The sequence below is a fragment of the Loxodonta africana genome, chromosome 14 (assembly GCF_030014295.1).
Source record: "Loxodonta africana isolate mLoxAfr1 chromosome 14, mLoxAfr1.hap2, whole genome shotgun sequence".
Lineage (NCBI taxonomy): Eukaryota > Metazoa > Chordata > Mammalia > Proboscidea > Elephantidae > Loxodonta > Loxodonta africana.
This window is the reverse complement of record NC_087355.1, coordinates 17,403,102-17,425,215: the sequence shown is the minus strand read 5'-3', so window position 1 is coordinate 17,425,215 and position 22,114 is coordinate 17,403,102. Positions and strand designations below refer to the sequence as shown.

At 37.6% G+C, this 22,114-nt stretch overlaps 1 protein-coding gene across 5 annotated transcripts in view; it reads left to right on the top strand.

The window, feature by feature from the left end:
- Positions 1-22,114, top strand: part of ARFGEF1 (ADP ribosylation factor guanine nucleotide exchange factor 1) — a 175,612-nt gene that overhangs the window by 122,509 nt on the left and 30,989 nt on the right. For 3 of the 5 annotated variants that reach the window (XR_010317774.1, XM_064267778.1, XM_064267780.1), the window contains exons 20-31: positions 2,040-2,168; positions 3,067-3,225; positions 4,487-4,637; positions 9,292-9,382; positions 14,611-14,651; positions 14,857-15,026; positions 15,605-15,756; positions 15,888-16,060; positions 16,955-17,115; positions 18,436-18,555; positions 19,060-19,175; positions 21,394-21,523. Coding sequence is in view for 4 of the 5 variants with exons in the window: in XM_064267778.1 (XP_064123848.1) it covers positions 2,040-2,168; positions 3,067-3,225; positions 4,487-4,637; positions 9,292-9,382; positions 14,611-14,651; positions 14,857-15,026; positions 15,605-15,756; positions 15,888-16,060; positions 16,955-17,115; positions 18,436-18,555; positions 19,060-19,175; positions 21,394-21,523 (1,593 nt within the window). In the remaining variant the exon portion in view is untranslated. Of the gene's footprint in view, positions 1-2,039; positions 2,169-3,066; positions 3,226-4,486; positions 4,638-9,291; positions 9,383-14,610; positions 14,652-14,856; positions 15,027-15,604; positions 15,757-15,887; positions 16,061-16,954; positions 17,116-18,435; positions 18,567-19,059; positions 19,176-21,393; positions 21,524-22,114 lie in introns of those variants that run through there. The other 2 variants (XM_064267779.1, XM_064267781.1) reach the window with 2 other exon arrangements.

The window sequence follows — 22,114 nt, the reverse complement described above, 5'->3', positions numbered from 1 at the left end:
ATATATATATGTATACATCTATTCCTCACTTACTGATGATCTCATTACCTGACATTTCCCATTTACGACAATAGTAAAAAATCTACTATCTGACTATTTTGCGCATTAATGAGGCAGCGGGTGTGGCAGCAATGGCTGCTGAGCATTTCCTCCCTTGAGGAGGGTCTCTGGGTGGCCTCCTGGAAGCCAGGCCTCCCTGCCCTTTACCCTCTGTTCCCTCGTGCCGTCAGCGGCACCCTTGTCCAGCTGCCACAGGGCTCCTCCATGGCCACAGCCTCTGGGCAGATGTGCAGCCAGCACCAAGCCAGCCGGTGCCTCTTCTGAGTTCCTAGCTCATATGCAGCCTGAGGCCCTACAGCTAAAAATTACTGTGGGGTGGAGCAAGGGAAGAAAGAAAGAAGTACTGGAGAGGGTGTTTGGAAGAAATGTATGCGAGTTTAATGACATCCCAAAGTGAGTCAAACTAGGCCTGAAGCCTCCGCCTCAGTGGGGCTGGGTGTGCAGCCAGGCTGCGAGCACCCTTGTAGGAAGCCCTGAGCCTTGGTGACTCGCCAGACCCAGAGGCAGAGCAGGCTCCTGGATTACGAACTCATGGCTTTCAGGGATGGGACTGGAGCCCTGGAGGTGGCTCCTTGAGGGAAGCACAGGAGGAAGGTGAAGTGGTTAAACCTTGAGCCCCCCCAAGTCACCCAGCTGGCTTTATCCAGCTTTGTCTCCTCCAGTCCTGCTCCTTCTCCACAGAGCAGTAACCCATAACTGGATTCGTCACAGTGATGAGCACACCAGTAAATCTTGGCTGTTATTATTTCTATGATCATATTTTCTAAATAAAGAAAATCAGACAAATGGGTGGTCTGAAAACAGAAGGAAAATATCCTCCATTTTCACATAAGGCCAGTTTTTGTGTAATGACCTGGTCTTTGGAACCATGTCAGTAACTGAGGAGTGGGTGTATATGTTTTAATATTAGGATTTTCACTAGTCAAGAAGTAGCTCTTTTTTTGTTTTACGTTACAACTTCACTAGATATTCATAGACTTTTTTTTAATCTTTATTTTATCATTAGGTGATCATTTTTAATTTTTTTTTTTATTGTACTTTAGATGAAGGTTTACAGAGCAGACTAGTTTCTCATTAAACAGTTAATACACATATTGTTTTGTGACATTGGTTGCCAACCTCACAACATGTCAGCACTCTCCCTTCTCAACCTTGGGTTCCCCATTACCAGCTTTCCTGTCCCCTCCTGCCTTCTCGTCCATGCCCTTGGGCTGGTGTGCCTGTTTAGTCTCCTTTTGTTTTATGGGCCTATGTAATCTTTGGCTGAAGGGTGAACCTCAGAATTGACTTCAGTACTGAGTTAAAGGGTGTCCGGAGACCATATTCTTGGGGTGGTGTTCATAGTCTTCATGGTAAGACCTAAGTGTTTTTTGGCTTTCACAATGCAATGAAGAAGGATTTTATTGAACTATGTATTTTAAAGTGTTGTCCAACTAGGAACCAAAGATTTTACTAATGTCTCAATGTAAAAAAAAAAAATTAACTATTAAGACTAAATGATGTTCTTTAGGCAGCAAGGTTAAAGAGAAGAGAAAAATGTAATTGTTCCAAGTAGGAAGGTGATTAAAAGGAGGATTTTATTTGAAGTAAAGTACCAGTGAAGTATTGCAAGGGACAAAGAGTGCAGAGAGAAGATTCTCAAGTCAGGGCTAAAACTAATTTATGAATCTGGACACTTCCCATTTTTTTATTGATGGTGAATAATTTACAGATGCTGTGCTTAAAGTATGCCTGAGGTCGTCTGCTGAATTTGTAATCTTGCTCTCTCTTCTACTTATTTAAGCCCAGGCAGGCTTTACGTAGTTTATCCCGTGCCTGAGAAAGCTTTCCAGATAGCTATGCCAAGCACTTGACTTCCTTTTTTCCAGAACTTCCTCAAATCTTCTATTGTCTAAAACCACTGAGAAAAATTAGTATTATCGTAAGATTTAGTTATTGGTTGATGCCCATGATGTATTTTAAATCTTTACTTTTTCTAGTTGGCTTGGACACCTTTTCTGGCTGCATTCAGTGTGGGTCTACAAGATTGTGATGATACTGAAGTAGCTTCTCTTTGCCTGGAAGGTATAAGATGTGCAATCAGAATTGCATGCATTTTCAGCATTCAGGTAACAGAATTTCACCTTTGTAGCCAGTCTGAAAAGTGTAAATTATTTATGGGTTATTACTGTAATTTAGGTTATAATAATTTTTGTTTTATCTGACTTATTAAAAATTAATTTTCAATTTATGGTGGAATTTAAATGAATCTTAATGTTTAAGTTTCTGATAAACCATGATGGAAGGAGTAGCTGTGTATTGATCTATCTAAAATTCACTGTAATAACTTTGCAGTTCTGTTTTCTATAGCGTATTAGTGGTTTAAGATGTTTCCAAGACATTGAATTCCTGTATGATAATTTGAATATCTTATTTCATGTTCGAACTTACCGAATCATATTACATATACTTATATCACCTTATAAATCTTACCTAAACATAAGAATAAGTTATCTTTAAAAGAACCAAGTATCTACTATGTAGTTTTTCATGGAGACTATCCCTTCTGGTAATTTATATGCTTTGTCTAATAATCAGTTTTGGTCATAGCTTTTATTTCTTTGTTTACAAACCCGATTCACGTTTAATTATAAACGGTAAGGTTTAGAAGCCACAGTCTCGCTGTAGAGAACATAACAAATTTGCAAATCTGGTTTCTGCTGGTCCACACAGTACTTGAAACTTAAGTGTTCAATGAATGTTTTTTTTAAGTACATGAATTCATTTAATATCACTAAAATCTTTTCTTGATTTGGCACCGACATCTTTCTAGGATTTTAGAGTTTTTTGCGTTTCCTGCATCATTCATCAACTTAAAATTTAAAAACTGCAGTTATTTGTGATACTGTATGTAATTCATGAAATGTCAGTTAAAATTTTACTAAACACATAAGCAGAGCTTGTCAATAGGGAATTAAAGATTACTGTATTTACAACCATAAAAGTACACTTTTCTCCTTTTTATAGCTGGAAAGAGATGCATATGTCCAGGCGCTAGCAAGATTTACCTTACTTACAGTGAGTTCTGGTATTACTGAAATGAAGCAGAAGAACATTGACACTATAAAAACACTCATCACAGTGGCTCATACAGATGGAAATTATTTAGGAAATTCATGGCATGAGGTATAAGTACTTTCTTTATTTTTAGCTTTGTAATTTGGTTTATAAAATGAGCTAATACTAAATATTTTATTAGTAACATGCTTAAGTGGGGAGGAAATGAATTTACTTTTTGCATTTATAATTTGCATTTAGAATAAGTGCCTTTAGCTTTTTATATTGACATAATTTGGTGTACCATTAAATCCTTGCTGCATACATTTACGTATTTTTCATAAGGTTTAAACTCAGAAGAAAACATTCTTTGATGGTTATGAGGATGGGGAGGGAGGGAGAGGGGTATTGACTCACTTGATAGTAGATAAGAATGATCTTAGGTGAAAGGAAGGGCAAGACACAATACAGGGGAAGTCAGCACAACTGGACTAAACCACAAGCTAAGAAGTTTGCTGAACAAAATCAAACACTTTGAGGGACAGAGTAGCAGGGGCAGGGGTCTGGAAACCATGGTTTCAGGGGACATCTAGGTCAATTGGTTTAACAAAGTTTGTTAAGAAAATGTTCTGCACCCCATTTTGGTGACTTGCGTGTGGGGTTTTAAAAGCTAGTGAGCAGCCATCTAAGATGCATCAATTAGTCCCAACCCGCGTGGAGCAAAGGAGAATGAAGAACACCAAAGACACAAGGAAAACATAAACAGAAAGGGCCACATAAGCCAGAGACTCCATCAGCCTGAGACCAGAAGAACTAGATGGTGCCCAGCTACCACCAGTGACCGCCCTGACAGGAAATACAACAGAGAGTCCCAGACAGAGCAGGAGAAAAGTGGGGTGGAGAACTCAAATTCTAGTAAAAAGACTAGACTTGATGGTCTGACTGAGACTGGAAGGACCCTGGAAGACATGGCCCCCAGACTGTCTGTTAGCCCCAAATTAAAACCATTCCCGAAGCCAGCTCTTCCAGACAACGATTAGACTGGACTAGAGACATAAAATGATAACTGGTAAAGAGTGTGCTTCTTAGCTCAAGTAGATTCGTGAGACTACATGGGCAGCTCCTGTCCGTAGGTGAGATGAGAAGGCAGAAAGGGACAGAAGCTGGATGAATGGACACAGGAAATCTGAGGTGGAAAGAAAGAGTGTGGTGTCACATTATAGGGAGAGCAGCTAGGTCACATAACAATGTGTGTATAAATTTTTGTATGAGAAACTAATGCACTGTAAATTTTCACTTAAATCACAATTAAAAAAAAATCAAAAATATTTCTCATGACATTTTTTACATGGATTTTTTTTTTTTTTTTAATTTCCTTTTTGCAATTAAGATTCTGAAGTGCATCAGTCAGTTGGAGCTGGCACAACTGATAGGAACTGGAGTGAAACCCCGGTATATTTCTGGAACAGTGCGAGGCAGAGAAGGATCTCTTCCTGGAACAAAAGATCAGGCTCCTGATGAATTTGTGGGTCTCGGGCTAGGTGAGAATTTTAAAAATTATTTTTAGGAAGTATCAAAAATTGTTTTTAACTTGCTCATTGTAAAAATTATAGCAGTGCATTATAAGGATATGATAGAATGGCCTTTGGCTAACTTCCTAAGTAAAAAGCACAGTAATTAAGTAGGGAACTGAGTATTTCTTGCCTAGTCTTGTGTATGCAACATTAAATGACAGTCTTAACCTTCTAGTTGGTGGGTAGGTGGGAGAAGAGTGCAGCTTAAAATCACTTACTTTTAAGATTAAATAGGTGTGAAGGCTGGTATAAGATAATAGAGAGTTGGGGCAACTGAAGAACGCATTCACCTTCAGAACGTCTAAAGGCACTCTGCAGGCTCAGCAAAACACTTCTGCCAGCATGGACTCTCTCCCTGGTTTCTGTTGTGTGCCTCAGTATGGCGAGGTGCTTCCAGGCTTACTCAATAGAACAGTGGTCAATATTAGCAAAAATGACTGTAGAAGAATCAAAGATAATACATTTTTAGTTATAAAAGGAAGGAGTCTGGCCAGGGAAGCATAAAGTTTAGACTATTTTTTATCTTAATAAAGTACTTCAGGGCTTGAATTAAGGAGTCCTGGTTGCACAGTGGTTAAATCTCAGCTCCTAACCATAAGGTCGGTGGTTCAAACCCACCAACCACTCCACAGGAGAAATATGTGGCAGTCTGGTTTCACAGGGATTTCAGCCTTGGGAACCCTATGGGGCAATTCTACTCTGTCCGATAGGGTCACTATGAGTTGGAAACGACTCAACAGCGAGTTAAAGGATTTGAATTCTTTTATATCTCTTCCTTGTTATGTGCAAGTTACTTTAACTCTCTGAGCTCTTTTGCAAACTAAAGGTAATACTACTCAGAAGGTTGTTAGGATTAACTCAGAATGTGTATAAATGGATTTAGCACAATGGCTGGAATATTAGACATTTCTGGATTATTTTATGTCCAACCTCCCACCCCATCTCCAACCAAGGAATCTAGAGACATGACTTAAGGAGGGCAGGAAGGAACACACCTAACATCCAGGAATATATACTTTAAAATTAAGGCTTTGTATTGTAACTTCACATTTCTGGACATTTTCTGTCTTTGTATCTTTTAGTGATTTTTCTGTTGCTAGCAATAAAAATTTTTAGACAATCCAAAAAAATATCAAGCCTGAAAAAAGATCCACAGGGAAAGAAGTAAAGACCAGGACCGTGTTAGGGCTTGTAGCAGCTAGCAGTGCGTTTAAACCATGGATGCTGTGGTACTGTGAGGTCTGGAGTTCTGCCAGTGCAGGCGTAGGCCTGATAGCCTGGTGACCCAGCAGCAGGATTTAGAACTGCTTGACCACCTGCAGGGTGACTTCTGTAACTCGGAAGTCTTACTTCTGCTGCAGGAGGTAGCAGGAGGCACAGTGAAAGATATTTACAGGCAAGTGAAATGAATGTGCATTGATTGATTCAATAGCTTTGAAAGGCTTAGGGAAGTGTGAGAAGGTCAAAATAATGAAAAAGGTGCAGATTGCTTCTGGGGCTGAATATTAGCAAGTAGAACTATACAAGTACATTACACTAAAAATACAAATCAGTGGAATAGTTAACATTCTGAAAATTTTAGTCTAATAAGAAATAATGATACTTAAAATGTTTACTAGTATACTTGAATACAAATTAAAATTAATTTAATAACTGTGCCATTGTGCTACTTAGGTTGCAAAGATACGGGATGACCTGCCTCTTCTTTCAGGAAAAGGGAATTCACATAAAGATACACACATTTTGGACCTGGAAATGAAAGATAGTTCAGACATCCAAGCCACTCCAGGGACCAGTCACTCTCTTTCATGCTTTATTTAGGCTTTCTCTTATGTCATCTACTTCTCTTTTTGGGTCTGCTCCATTCTCAACTCAATATGGATTGCTTAGGTCTCATTTTCAAGTGCATAGCCTAGACGGAGCTGGTCTTATTGAGTTGGCCTCTGTTGAGCAGAGTCCTTACTTCAGGCCATCTCGTTGGTCACCAGCCAGCCCACGTCATAGATGCCCACCCCTGGTCCACCTGCGCTCATCTGCTCAGACAATAGCTGCTTTCCTGAGCCAGACACTGTAGGGAGAGTTTAAGCTAGAAGAGGATAAGGTACAGGTGGATAATCAAGCCAGTTTATTCTATGTATTTTTTTTCTTTTTTAATTTTTTTAAACTAACGTCCTCCTTAATTACGAGTATCAGTGGACCAAATATTTTGTGAAATCAAGTTAACAGCATTGATATATTTATCTGGCTTTCTGGATATGTTAAAAACCTGTACTCGTACTTTTTAGAAAAAGGAAATTTTGAATTATTAAGAATGCAGTGTATATAAATATCAGATTTGAATTGTGTCCATACTGGTTTGGTCATATAAATGAGTAATTATAACATATATTCTTTGTTCTCTGTGTATATTGGTTAACCATAAATATTTGTGCTTCAGAGCAGACTGTTAGTAAACTATTAGCAGATTTTTACAACCACAGATCTTTGAAAGAATTCATGTATTTGTGAAATAGGTTCTTTGGATTTCTGAACATTTTATCTATTCTTTGATTCCATTAAGTATTTATTATTAATGATTACAGATTATTATATTTAACTATAAAATGTATAGAAAGCTCTGTAAAAAGGACATTTAGTTGATACATAAAAGAAGTTATGTGGTGATTGGCGCTATTTTTTCTCATTGATTTCTCTTCATTAAATTCCTGTGACGTGCTGCACATTTGAAATTACTTGGCACTATTTGCCCTACCACCCAGTTTTCTGTCACAGATTTCAGGCGTTCATCATTTCTCACTTGTGTTAGAAGTAGACTCTTAATTTGTATCTCTGACTGTAATATCTCTTCTTCTTTGAATACGTTCTCCAGACTCCCAAACTTTATTTTTCTGAAGATAAATTGGATCATGTCAATCTTCTAAAAGTTCTTATGGTTTTCTGTTTTCCAAAGCAGTATATTTAACATGGCATTCAAGGCTCTTCACATTCTGTTTCTAGTCTGCCTTTCCAGCTGCATCTCCTACTACCGTTCTATCCCTTTTTCACTGTCGCTCACCAAATCCTCCATCGTGGACACACCGAAGTATGTTAAAGCATGCTTTGCACTTGCATGCTTCCATTATCATATATGCCGCCCCCTCTGCCTGAAAAGCTTTTCCTTATGCTTCCCTTTTCACATGCTCATCTTTCTAGGTCCAACTTGAATAAATATTTCATCCTATGTGATGCCCTCCCATGAGGCAACACCTCCTTGTCTCCTCCCCCATCAAAATTAGTTCTATATAGCAAACCAGTATTTTAGTAATTAGTTTCTTTCAACCCTGAAGTAATCATTACATTGTATTACAGTTAGTTGTAAACACGTCTGTCATCCTTTTCACATTGTTCAGTTCCTGGGATAGAATTAGAGTCCAGCTGGTTTAAATGACATTATCTGGCTTTTATGGAGTGTCTGGTCAATCAGTCAACAAGTATTTGGTGAACACCTGCTTTGCACTCAATATTGAGTAAGATGGGGAAGTACAAAAAATGTATACGACATGATTCATAACCTTAGTAGCTTTTTATCTGGTTGAGAAGGCAACATCGACATACACAAAACAATTTATATGGAACTGTAAGGAAGAAATTCTGATTTGAGTAGTACTTAGTTCAGAAGAAGGTGATAACAAGGGAGAGAGCTCAAATTGGGTCTTGGTAGATAATCTCGTTGGTCAGGTACATACTGGCTAGAATGTTGAAGGGAAGTACTTTAATTGCTAGGCTAGAAAACTTGTGCTTTATCCTGTAGGTAGCAGTAGCAAAATGAAGATGATGATTTAGGAAAATTAATCTGACAGGAGGTGGGAAAAATTAGCAGCAGAGAAATTCGATGGAAACTCTTTCAGTAATCCAGACATGAAATTAGGAGGGCGTAAAAAAAAAAAAAAAAATTTTTTTTTTTTTTTTTTTTTAAGCTAAGTAGGCGGTGAAATGAATGGATTATACAAAAAGTAGGTCAAAAGAAAATCCCTCAGGTTTAGGGACTCATTGAATGTTGAGGGTGGAGAAGGGGAAAGAAATCAGAGATAATTCCAAGTTTCAAAGTTTAAAAATTAGGGAAATTGTTGTACTACTCTCTAAAAAATGTGGAGCCAGTTTTAGGGAAAAGATAGTGATTCCTTTGAATTAGAGGATGTTAGAGCATACAGGTAGACATTTCCAATAAGCAGTTGTAAAGGGACGGAGGTTAAATGACTGGGGAGTCTAGCTGTATGCGATTGGGAATCATCCTCAGAAGGATAGTTGGAACTGGGGTCACTGCTGTGTTTCTTAAGCATTATGCCTGATATCATTAATATTGTGATCTGAATTCTCAGTTCTCTGGATTTCTGTCGTCTTTGCAAACACAATTTGTGTCTTTGTAACCGTATCTTTATATACTACTTAGTGTAGCTCATTAAACATATTTGAAATATTTGGCCTTGGTAAATGTCCCTGATGCCAAAAGAATTGCTTACTCAAAGGCTTGTTTCTTTTAATATGAAAATAATTGACTTCAGAAATGTGTTGTAGGACTGTTAAGTATATTCTTCCACTGAATTATTTTCGAACTGAAAGGACTCTCTTTTATGTGTGGTAGTTGGAGGAAATGTGGACTGGAAGCAGATAGCGAGCATTCAGGAATCCATTGGAGAAACCAGTTCTCAGAGTGTTGTCGTTGCTGTTGACAGGTAAGGTACACCTCTTATTCCCTTTTCAGGTGCGTACTATTTCAATTCTGTAGCACTTAGACGTATTTTGCCATTAGTAAAAAGAAAAAAAAACTGCCAAAATAATTTATCTTAAGTAATATAAGACTATATTGTGATATGCTGTGATTTAGATGATGAAGTACTTGTAATTTTTCTTTTTAAATAATAGAATATAGGAAGGAGATAAACAGTGCAAAATTTTAAGTTACAAATAAGTACTAGCGGGCATTAGGGAGATGGCTACCTTGAAGAAAAAAACACAAATATTTTCTTCAAAGAAAGCATATTCCCCTTATTATCCCTATTTTAAAATGCAATGTAATTTGTCTTTCTGGGTCCTTGATGTGGAACTGCATTGTTGGTGAAATGAAAGGGTTTTTCTGGCAAGTCTCATTGTAAGCTTCTTTGGAAAGGACTTTTGAATTTATGTATTACTAGGTGTTTCTAAGTTTTAGTTTGTTTTCTAAAAGAACACCCACCCACACTATGGTTTATTTTACTCTGGAACATGTCATTTATTTCAGATGTAAAATGCCCAGCATGTAGAACAACATCTAGTGTTCTTTTGAAGATGAGTGTTTCCCAGATAAATGCCTACTTAACTGAAACTTAAGCATTTTCCAACACTGACGTTTAGTTGTTTTTTTTTTTAACCACCGGTGCTGGAAGCTGTACAACATAAGTTCTCTTATGTTTTCTCGATGGCCTGGAGATTCATGCCGATTCATTATTTTGCTTTGGATGACAAACAGAACTAGAGTGTTCAGTGGCTACGGACCCTGGACATACTCCCTAAAACTTTTTCCTTTAAAGTTCTTAATGTCATTTGCTCCCCCTTTTGGGAGTGGGGTGAGTTGGGAGGGCCATTTGCCATTGCCTTGCACAGGTTGAAGAAAGGTTGTGTACCATTTTATACCTACGGTGTAATGTGAGAACTCCCCTTGCTGGGCACTTTTCAAAGTGCCTTACGTGCATTACTTCATTTAATCCTTTCCGTAGCCTCAAGAGAGGTGGACTGTTGCCCTCAGTTTACAGATAAGGAAACTGACACAGAGCGGGGTTGAGAAACTTGATCATTTACACAGCCAGGCTCTCCTGGCCTTCGTTATTGCCGTAACCATTTTCTCTCATTCATAGAGAATTTGAGGGGCAGAGCCAGGATGTACACTCAGGCGGCAGGTCTGCAGCCTCCTGCCCGTGTGCACCCTGTGTGCACAAGTCCAGAGCATGTGATCTACCCTTCTGCTTTCTGATAAATGATTTTCTTCCCTTGCAGAAAATCATCTTCACTGTCATTATGAGAATCTTTTCAGGCCAGGTTCAACATTTTAGATACTGTTGCTATTTCCATAATTTACTTTATCGTGACCACATCCAGTTCTAATTTATCCTCTATCCACTGCTTATTACAGGGGGCATGTCACTCATTTGAACAAATTATATGCCACTCTGTTTTAAGAATTTATGCACTTTCAGAGGCATCTAAGCCCAAATTCTATTAGTAGTCCATTGTCTTAAGCTCATCGTCATCGTGCACTTGTACAGACATAAATCCTTTGTCCAATTTTATACAAAGCCTCAATATTTAAATTTTAGCATATAGTGAAGACATTAAAAAGTATATCTTTTATTTGTTGATTTATTGTAACATCATATTCTTGTGTGATGTATTTAATTTCCTCTGAAATTCTGTTTTCGTATGCTATATTCCAACTCTCTGGTACATAAGCTAATTCAGTGGTGACATTGGTAATCAAAACAGCCGTGAGAATATTGTCAGGTATCAGCCTGGAGAGTTCTATAATTGTCCAGCAAAAAAAGACATTTCCTTGTCTTTTGTGGTCTGTTGTTCAGACTAATCTGTTACTATTAGTATGGGAACTAAACAGAAACAATTATTTTTAATTCCTTAGCATCTGTTTCTTTATCAACAACAACAAAAAATTATGTGATTACAAGCCTTAAGATAATAAAATTTTCTAGTTACCTTTCTTTTTGTATTAGGAATCTTGTCCCATTAGAATTTAGGAGAATATTGGGCACCTGAATCTGGAGTACCTAATCCTGTGCATTTGCTAGGGCAGAATTTGCTGGGCATCACTGAACTAGACCAATTTCAAAAGTATTATGAAACTATGCAGGGAGTAGACTATGTCCAGGAATGATTCGTCTCTAAACTTTAAAAAGCAGTTCTTCAGAATCACAGCTTTTATTACTGTGTGTTAAACACACTTGTTCCTAGCTGCCGTTGACGCGGTCCCCGCCCACGGCGACTGTGCACAGTGGGAGTGGATTGTCGTGCTCCGCAGGGTTTTCATCGGCTGACTCTTCAGAAGTCGATCGCCAGGCCTTTCTTCCTATTTAAATACACCAGTTATTAATACTATTTCCTTTGAATTTCTATTCATACTGACCCATCTTACTCCTTGGAACACTCTGTACCTATCAGAAAATACATGTAGCTCATCCAACTGGATTTTCTCTAACCTGTCTTTCAGTTAGCATAGGTCTAAGAAAAATAGGTTACTTTGATATTTTCTCTCTGAAAAACCTTTAACAGGTATAGTAATTTAGGCTGCTTGTGTGTTGCGTACAGTTTAAAAGTTTATTTGATCCAGAATCTTAGTTTGCCAGCTTTTTTGTGTGTGCATTAGTATAATGTGGATGAAGCAGAGATCTAGCTCCTCCCTCCCCCCACACCCCCCACTTTTTAGGGCATCTTTTAATATTAGCACACAGGATTTTCATGCTTCTGTCCTTTGCTTTTCATACAGGGAATACAGAATCCATTTCACAGACTGGTTTTGTGAAACGTAGCTCTGTTCCCTTAGTGTATTAAGGCGTAACTTTCAGTGCCTCCACAGACTGCTGTGCTCTGCCACTTGGCTTGTCTTTAGGGGAGCATTACTAGAAATAGAGTGGCCCTGAGAGGCTGCCAGAGTGAGTAGGAATTTGAATGTCCTTAGCCAGGATACGTGCTCCCCTTACCCTCCACCATACCCCGAGTGTTGAGAGCCTGTCTGATTGCTCATGGTAGCTCTTTGTTCATGTCGCCTTGTGCTCCATCGTTTCACCACCTTCAGCGTCCTTCCCCTATGGTTGCATATAATCTCCATCTCTGCTTCTGTTATTTACCCCTTTAGTCTTTACCATTTATTTCCTTCTTAATGTCATAAACTCCTTTCTTGATTATTTTGTTACTTTTCCAATTTTTTTTTTCCTATAATACTTACTTTTGACTCTAGCTGTGGTGTGTTTTGTTTATAGCCATTGCCTTCCATGAGAATTATCTCTAGTTCAATAAATCAGCTAAGCACATTTGAAATATATGTTCTAGCAATTTTCCTTTTTGTTCATGTAAGAGTTTTTTAGGTTTTGTATGTTTTTAGTTCCTGGTTTCAGTCTAGCCATTGGATAAATGGGAGATTATTATTTTTGCTTTTTTTCCTCCCAGTTTGTGATTTTAGCCAGATTTTTTATTGTACTGGAAAGAGCAATATAGGGAATCTTAAGACATTTCTTTAGCAGGAACTTAGATTCTGGGTTATCATGTTGTCAGTTTTTAAGTTTTTCTGTCTTAATTTTGTTACTCATTGCCAGGACACGTAGACGTTCAAAGGCACTGAGGTTAAAAAAATCATGGTATATTCAGAAACATTCAGATAGTAGTAAACACATTAAACCTGTTGCTGTTGAGTTGATTCCAACCCATAGTGACATTATGGGTCAGAGTAGAACTTCCCTATAGGGTAGTCGAAATCAACTTGACAGCCATGGGTTTGGTTTTGGTTTTATAGAGTTTCCAAGGAGCAGCTGGTAGATTTGAACTGCCAGCCTTTGGTTAGCAGCTGAACTCTTAACCACTGCACCATCAGGGTAGGGGGGGAAGAGCCCTGGGGGCGAAATGGTTAAGTGCTTGCCTGCTACCCGAAAGGTCAGCAGTTCAAACCCACCAGCCACTCAGTGGGAAAAAAGACCTGGCAGTCTGCTCCTGTAAAGATTTCAGCCTAGAAAACCCAATGGGGCAGTTCTGCTGTGTCATATAAGGGTCACTATGAGTTGGCGTTGACTCAGTGCCAAAAACAACAGTTGGAAAGGAAACTAGAGTATATTTAAGTTTTTTAATATGTGTTTGCTCAGGTGGGTGTGAGGTAGTGTAATGTGGTTGTTTAGAGGAGGGACTCTGGAGTCAGACTGTCCTGGTTTGAATTTTGGCTCTGGTGCTTTATTTGTTCTGTGACTTTGAAGAAATTATTAAATGTTTTTATACCTCAATTTCTTTGTTTTAAAATTGATGATAAATGGTACATACCTCACAGGGTATTTATGAATATTAAATGAGTGAATATATATAAAGCACTTAGGACAGTACCAGCCTTGAGATTGGTAGCTATTGGTAGTTTTACTGTTATTTCAAAGTTTAATATTGGAATTGCTCCTGCAACTTTTTATCATGCAAATCCTGCTGTGTACATTTTAAACTGAGGAATGTCACTCCATCCTGAGAGTTACATCAGACCCTGGGTTCCAAACCCAGAAGGTGGGTAGAAACGCAGCTTTTAAAAAAAGTGTACTAATATGTTTATGTTGAAGTCTTCCATGAAAAATATGAAACATACAAAAAGAGCTCAGTGTAGAAGGCTCAGCAGAGCTACACTGTGTGGCTTAAATCCAGGCATTTGAATGTTCTAAGTGGCCTAGCCACTTCTTGGTTAAACTGGGTGAAGTTGTTTGCAAGGTTACATTAAACTGTAAGTTGCCGTCAATGAATTTTCTAATGAAGCTTACGTTACTTGTAAAAATGAACTTGTTTTTGTAAAAATGAACTTGTTTAATGCTGATAGGAAAAAATGCAAAATGTTTTCTCTTGTATTGTGCCAGTTATTGGTTATCAAGTTAATGTTTTTCTTAGAGTCTCATGAGATACACATATGAGGTGTTTATAAATCTGCTAGTAAAATTGCAGAAATATCATCTCACTCTAATAATATTATTGAATGCTCAGTGATATGCATGGGCTGGTGGTGAAAGAACCATTTAAACTTCAGTTGTTCCTAAACTATATGGTAAAAAAAACCACTCATTTGATTACCTGGGTTTGTTTTCTTTCTTTCTTTAAAATAGATTTTTAAAAATAGCTAGTAACTCAGGCCGCTTTTGAATTGACATATTATGTATTTTTGAATTGTGGTCTTTTTTTCCCCTAGAATATTTACAGGGTCTACGAGGCTAGATGGAAATGCTATTGGTAAGTATGTACATTTACTCCCTTTACGCACTGGCTTTTGTGCTACCAAAAAAAAAAACTTTAAAGTTAAGCTAATGTAGATTTTTATAGTTTTTTTTTTTTTTTTTAAACAGACCAGTATAATTTATTTTAACAAAATGATTTTGAATGTGATTGACAGTTCTGGAATTTATAGATTTTTAATGTAAATCTCTTTGTTTTATAGTGGATTTTGTCCGTTGGCTCTGTGCTGTGTCTATGGATGAGTTACTTTCCACTACACATCCAAGAATGTTTAGTCTGCAAAAAATAGTAGAAATATCTTATTACAATATGGGAAGAATAAGGTTGCAGTGGTCTCGAATTTGGGAAGTTATTGGAGATCATTTTAATAAGGTATTTCAATAATTACAGTATTTGTTGCATTTGTAATAGTTTGTTTGAAACTTCTATATCGGTATCTAATTAAGGCTTTTTTCCCCCTTCTGAGCACCTGTTTATTGTTTTTTTGTAATTAAATTTAGAAAATCCTTTGAATCCTCTTTTCTTTTAGAAATGATTGCTATAGGTTTTAAGAATTTAGTAAAATTTGACTAAGGCAAAATAGCCACAGAGAGACAGGACAGCTGGACAAATGGAACTGGGTGGGGAAGGGTAATGGGGAGAGCGCTGACACACGGCAGGGACTGCAGCCAGCGTCACGAACCAATCCGTGTATAAATTTTTTGAGTGGGAAACTAGTATGCTCTATAAACTTTGACCTAAAGCATAATAAAAAAAATTTTTTAATTTAGTTAAATTATCTGTTTTTCTTGTTGAGAGATATTGTTAACATACTCCTAGTACCCTTATAGAGAGCCTTAGGATTTATCTATCCATTGTATTTTCTGATTTATACTTTTTCTAAAACAAAAATAAAAAATTGGTGGGTTCACAGCTAATGTTAGCATCCTATATTTTTGTTGCCATTACAGGTTGGCTGTAACCCCAATGAAGATGTAGCTATTTTTGCAGTAGACTCCTTGAGGCAATTGTCTATGAAATTCTTAGAAAAGGGGGAGCTTGCTAATTTCAGATTCCAGAAGGATTTCTTAAGACCTTTTGAACACATAATGAAACGGAACAGGTATTATATTTATTGAATTGCTTAAAATCAGAAAAGTACCTTATTATTTTCCACAGCAGGGGGAAAAACAAAAGAAAAATCTGATGCATTTTATCTGTATGCATATCCAAGCAATTATATTAATATTTTAGGTCTCCCACAATTCGAGACATGGTTGTACGGTGTATAGCACAGATGGTTAATTCTCAAGCTGCTAATATTCGTTCTGGATGGAAGAACATTTTCTCTGTATTTCATCTAGCTGCATCTGATCAAGATGAAAGCATAGTGGAACTTGCATTCCAAACAACAGGGCACATTGTCAGTGAGTATTGCTTTAGCTGTGTTCAAGCCATAAAACGCACACACACAAAATTGAATGTGTTCAGAAAGATGAGCTCAAGTATGATAATATTATGGACCTCTTTTCTTATGGTCTTTAATTTTACCAAGTTTTGTCTGGAGAATCAGAGTGAATAATAATAATGTTATTATAGTTAACATTTATTTATTATATGCCAAGCACTTATGTCTTTTTTTATAAATCTTCTTAACAACTTTATGAGATAAATCCCTGTATTATCTCTTTTTTTACACGTAAGGCAACCCCGGCACAGAGAGGTTAAGTAATTTACACAAGGTCACAGAGCTAGTAAGGGAACTTAAGACAAACCCTTTGCGTTTCACTGTATTACACAGCCTCCTTTGACTTTAAAGGGAGTGAACTACCGAGGAGGTAAAAGAAGCCTGTGTACAGAAGATGATAATGATGATCACCGTCACCATCAAGAATAACGACATCATCAGAGCTGTCTCTTACTAAGTGTTTGCACTTCATCTACATGATTTATGTGGTGCTTACAACTATCCTATGGGTACTATTATCCCCATTTTATAGATCAAGAAACTGAGATACAGAGATTAAGTAATTTCACGTATTCATTCAACAAACGTGTAATCAGTGCCTACTGCAGTACTGTAATACTGTGTATTAAGTGCTGGGTTTATGGTGTAAATAAAACAGACATGTTTCTCTATCCTCCCTTCTCAGGGTGATCAAGTAAGTGGTAGACACAATCTTGAGCCCCAGATCTGTTGGCTATCAGAGTCCTTAACACCTTTAAGAATCAGGCGTTGAACATAGGGGTAGATATGTTTTTGGTACAGTTAAAAATAATTTAAAAATCATAATTATTTTGATATGTTTTCTCTCTTTTAGCCCTTGTGTTTGAAAAACACTTTCCAGCAACCATTGATTCTTTTCAGGATGCAGTGAAATGTTTGTCTGAATTTGCGTGCAACGCAGCTTTCCCAGACACAAGCATGGAAGCAATTCGGCTTATTCGCCATTGTGCAAAATATGTGTCCGATAGACCTCAGGTATAGTGCAGTTTATTAAACTTTTTGATGAGTTATTTGTTTGTGGTCTGAAATTTAGTTTATTTGGAAATTGTGATATGAATCTTTTTTCAGTGAACAGAAAAGAATCTGAGCTTGAATTCTGAGTTACAATAGTTAATAAGAATAGCTAACATTTATTGAAGGTGTCAGGTATTTTTCTGGGTGTTTCAAATGTATTAACTTGTTTAATCTTCTTAATGATTTTCTAGACTAGGTAATGTTACTAGCCCCGTATAGTTCCTCAGATGAGGAAACTGAGGCACCAAAAAAAAAACCAAACCCATTGCCGTCGAGTCAATTTTGACTTATAGCAACCCTATAGGACAGAGGAGAACTGCCCCATATGGTTACCAAGGAGCGCCTGGTGGATTCGAACTGCCGACCTTTTGGTTAGCAGCCGTAGCTCTTAACCACTATGCTACCATCGTTTCCAAACTGAGGCGCAGAACAGCTAAAAACTTGCCCATAGTTGCAGGGCTGTCTGGCAGAGGGGAGCTAGGGTCTGAACCCACCAGGCCTGTGTTTCCAGCCATCACCCGGTACTGCTTTGTGTCTGCTAGCACCCTGCAGCACCAAAGCTGTGGGCGAGTGTGGGCTTCAGCATTGCGGGTGAAAGGTTGAATTAGCAATCCATATCTGAATCTATCTTTGTAACTGTTGTGAGGAGAAATGATACATCATAGATTTGGTAATAGGAGTTTTACTACATACTAACATGGACCTGTATATGGGGTGTTTAGTACTTTTTACAAACATCAACTCATTTGATCTTTACAACTCCCCAGTATGGTTGGTTTGGCTTCGTGGTGTCCTCATCATTTGAAATGACAATGAGAGCCTGATTTAACCTGGCCAATAATGCAGAAAGACCCATGGGTGGCACAAACGTTTGCATTCGACCACTGACCTAAAGATGGCGGTTCACACTCACCCAGCGGCTTTGCGGGAGAAAGGCTTGATGAACTACCTCCGTAGAGATTGCACCCAAGAAAACCCTATGGAGCAGTTCTCCATAACCCATGGGGTCTCCATGAGTCAGGGTAGACAGCAGTGGGGTTTGTTTGTTTTTAATAATGCAGAAAGCTGGTGTCAGAGTTGAAGCTGAGAAACAACCAACTTTTGGGTTCTAGTCCAGTGCTCTTAGTAGGCAGTTAGAATCTCTATGTTTTATAAATTATTTATGAAATTGGTCACTTTTCATTTGTAAAGCATGTAAACGTTTTTGGAGACATACGTTATAAGCTTAACAGACAGGTTTTAATGTGTTTTGCCTTTAATAATCCTACCTTTCTTCTGAAGGCTTTTAAGGAATACACAAGCGATGATATGAATGTGGCTCCTGAAGACAGGGTGTGGGTGAGAGGATGGTTCCCAATTCTCTTTGAGTTATCCTGTATCATCAATAGATGCAAATTAGATGTAAGAACCAGGTAACAGTCAGTATTTGTAATTAAATTTTGAAGGATTTCTTTTGACTTTAATCAAGTTAACTTTTCTTATGTGAACACAGGTTCTACAGTTAAATCGTGCATGTTATCATATATGTGTGAGCAATTTAGTATTTTAACATGTGTTAAATAGAGCAACAATAAAAATGGAAATACATTACTTTTCCTTAAAATTTCATTATAGCATACTTTGAGTATTAGCTTCTAAGTTAATTTGTTTATTTCCAATCAGAAATTGAAGTTAGTGGCAAAATTAATTTTATTTCTAGATGAATGATAGAATTTTAAATTGTACAACCTTGGTGGAGTTTAAGTTTGGACAGTAAAATAATCTTGAATAGCTATAGCTTTATTCCAAAAGAATTGAACTCTTTAAAAAATGTGTTTTCAATTATGAGAGCTATATATAGTCAATTTGTAAAGGAACTGTTACGGATATTATGTAACCATACAAATGCTCAGTGTACATTTTTAGGTCACAGTTTGTATCAGTCCCTTAGTACAGTTTTTCTCACCCTGTGTTTTTGACTGCCAAATTGGAATGGCCAACTTCTCTATCCTGATACCTGTCAGCAAGCGTTGGAGCCCATCGTGAGTTCAGTTTTATATTAGTTTTGTTTGTTTTGTTGGCAGGAGAGGATGTTCCAAAGCTGCATTAAACAAAATCCTTCCTTTAAGGATCCTACCTTGGTTTTGGAAAGAAACATTAGTTATTTGGAGATTTACCTTTATTGGATTTTTTTTAAATCATAAAAGTAATACAGACTTGTAACAGATCAAATGATAATTAAAGAATTAATCTCTCTTCATGGCAGAACCACACCTATCCCCAGCCAAGGTTAAGCTTGATTTATATCCTGAGAAACTTCTCATTTTTATAGCACTATTTGTTATAACAGAAACTTTTATAAAATAGATAAATAATCCAAAATAGGACTCAGGCCTAGGGAATTTGTCACAGAATTTAATACCATAAGAACATTATAGAGCATTTCATTTTGCATTTAGGCGTGGTGGATTGTTTATCAATAGACCTGTTAGGAACATGATAAAATTCAATTTTCCACAGTCCCTAGTTCATGTAAATCTAAATTCCTTAGAGTTCCAACTTTCAAACGTCCTGCCACCTCAGGTAAGTGACTGACCTGTCATGACTAACATGACTAAGAAGGCACGTAACCGAGCACACACCCCACCTCGCCCTTGTTTATCTGTGGAGATCTATTTGAGGGGACACCTGCCTGTATTCTTAGCCTGGCCTTGTCCGGAGCCATATGCTACCTTGCTTTCTTTTTACCATATCCCGTGTTCAAATTATGGGTGTGTTCTTATTCGTAAAGGGGAAGAAAAATGAGATTAAATTTTGTTTGGTGAGGGTTTTTTATTTCCCCACCTCACCCCAGGATTTGTATGAGTTATTATTTAGATTACATTAAAAAATACAGCACTTTCATTTATATAACACCCTAAATTATGAAGTACTTTCATATACATGTTCATTTGATTCTCCCAAAATTCTGTAGGGGAGGAAACTGAAGAGTTAGGGTTAAATAATTAACCTAGGATCCCAAATAGTTTTTTTTTTTTCCTACACACCAGCTACTTAAGAATTGCTTGAAAAACAGACTTCTCCAGCAGTAACCATCCTTGGAGGCCTCTGTAGATCTCAGCATTTGCTTTGGAACCTGGAAAACAGGATTCCCCACATCTCCTTAGCCCCAGCCACGGGAGCAGTTACACAGAGAGTATGGGAGTGGACTCTGAGCTGAGCAGATGGAGGAAGAGTCTTGTTCCATTGTAGGAGGAAAACTCTGGGTCTAGCATCTCACGGCAGATCTGACAGGGTATTCTGCTAAATCTGTGCATAGCAGCAAATGAACTAGACCAGGTACCAGTCCTTATGGAGTCTATCAAAGAAAAATGTGTCCTGGCTTACCGTCAGACTTGGGAATGTAACACAGTTGTAAATTCAAGGATGTCTATAATTTGCTAGAAGGAAGTTAGATAAAAAGATCAAGCTTTATGTCAAGCTAACTTTGACATAAAGGTATTATTTCACGAAAGATAATAATAAGGCATCAGGAAAACAAGTTCAAGTTTAAGGTTTAACACTTATTCAAAAGACAAGGAAGGTAATCCTACAGCAGTTCGTTCATTCAGCACGTGCTCCCTGGGCCCCTCCTCAGCCACCGGCTCTGCCCGGCTGCCTGTGTACAGCAGGGAACAAGACAGCCGTACCGCCCTCACCTCGCTCGTTTCCTCCTAAGATTTTAGAGGATCCGTTATAAATCGTTCCGTTTGGCAGTAGCATATGAACGGGGTTCATAGTGTTTGTTAAAAACCTCTCTAGCTTTTTAAAAAAGATCTTAAAATCTGGTTTTGGTTTCCGCGTAGACTGCTTTCGTGCAGGAGAGCAGGGAAATGCTCGTGTTCACGCGGGTGTGCGTGCTCCCAGGGCCAGAGGGCTAAAAAGTTAATATTCACCCAAATGGTGGTTTTTCTTAATCTGCAATTCCATTTACTGTTTTTAAATGTTGGATTGGTGGGGTGAGAGTGAGGGAAAAGTAAAACAAAGAAAAAAAAAGGCAAAGGGCTTTGGAGTTTTTTCCTAACTGACATGTCCCAAAGAAATCAGTTGTTTGACAGCTTCAGTCACTCACAGCTCAGGGTCGGGGTCAGTCGGAAGCTGGCCTGAAGCCTACTGTTTTAGTAGCTTTGGGAACTACTGACATCTGCCTCAGGAGATGGGGTTTTCATGTGGCACCCTGTTTTATAGTATATCTCTCCTAATTATGTTTTGTTATTTTAGGGGCTTAACAGTAATGTTTGAAATAATGAAAACATATGGCCACACTTACGAAAAACACTGGTGGCAGGATTTGTTTCGAATCGTTTTCAGAATCTTTGACAACATGAAGTTGCCAGAACAGCAGACAGAGGTAAAAAACAAAAAACTTCATTTAGCATAGTCAAGTTAAAAGGTTTTTGATACTTTTCCTAATGCAATTTAGTATTTCAAATTATAATAGTGTATCTTTATAAACAAAAACCCAAGTTTGGAATAGAACCGAGTTAATAAATTTGCTTTTTGTTTTCCGTGTTTTTGTTAAACTTCTAGTTTCTTTTCTCATTTTAATCCTGTCACAACTGTAAAAAACCAGTAACTTTCAATAGCATTGCATAGTGACTTCTCATTCTGATTTGAGTAAAGAATACAAAGTAAAATTTAAATTTTATTTATTTCAGTGTATTTTACCACAGACCAGTTGTAGTGTGCATTTCAGGAAGTGTGGGTAGAAAGCTTCAGATTTTTCTATTTTGTCCATATAATTGTATTAAATGCAGACTTCTGCAGTTATCCTGTTTGTATTTGAAAAGGGTAAAGAAATTATTTGTCCTTATTTTGTATGGCTCTTTTGATCTTTGGTGGTGTTTTCAAGTAAGCAGAGTTCAGGAAAGCCAGTTTTATTTTCAACCTCTGCTAACCTTACCAGGATAAACTCCAGCCTTCTCCTTCCTTTTTATTTCTC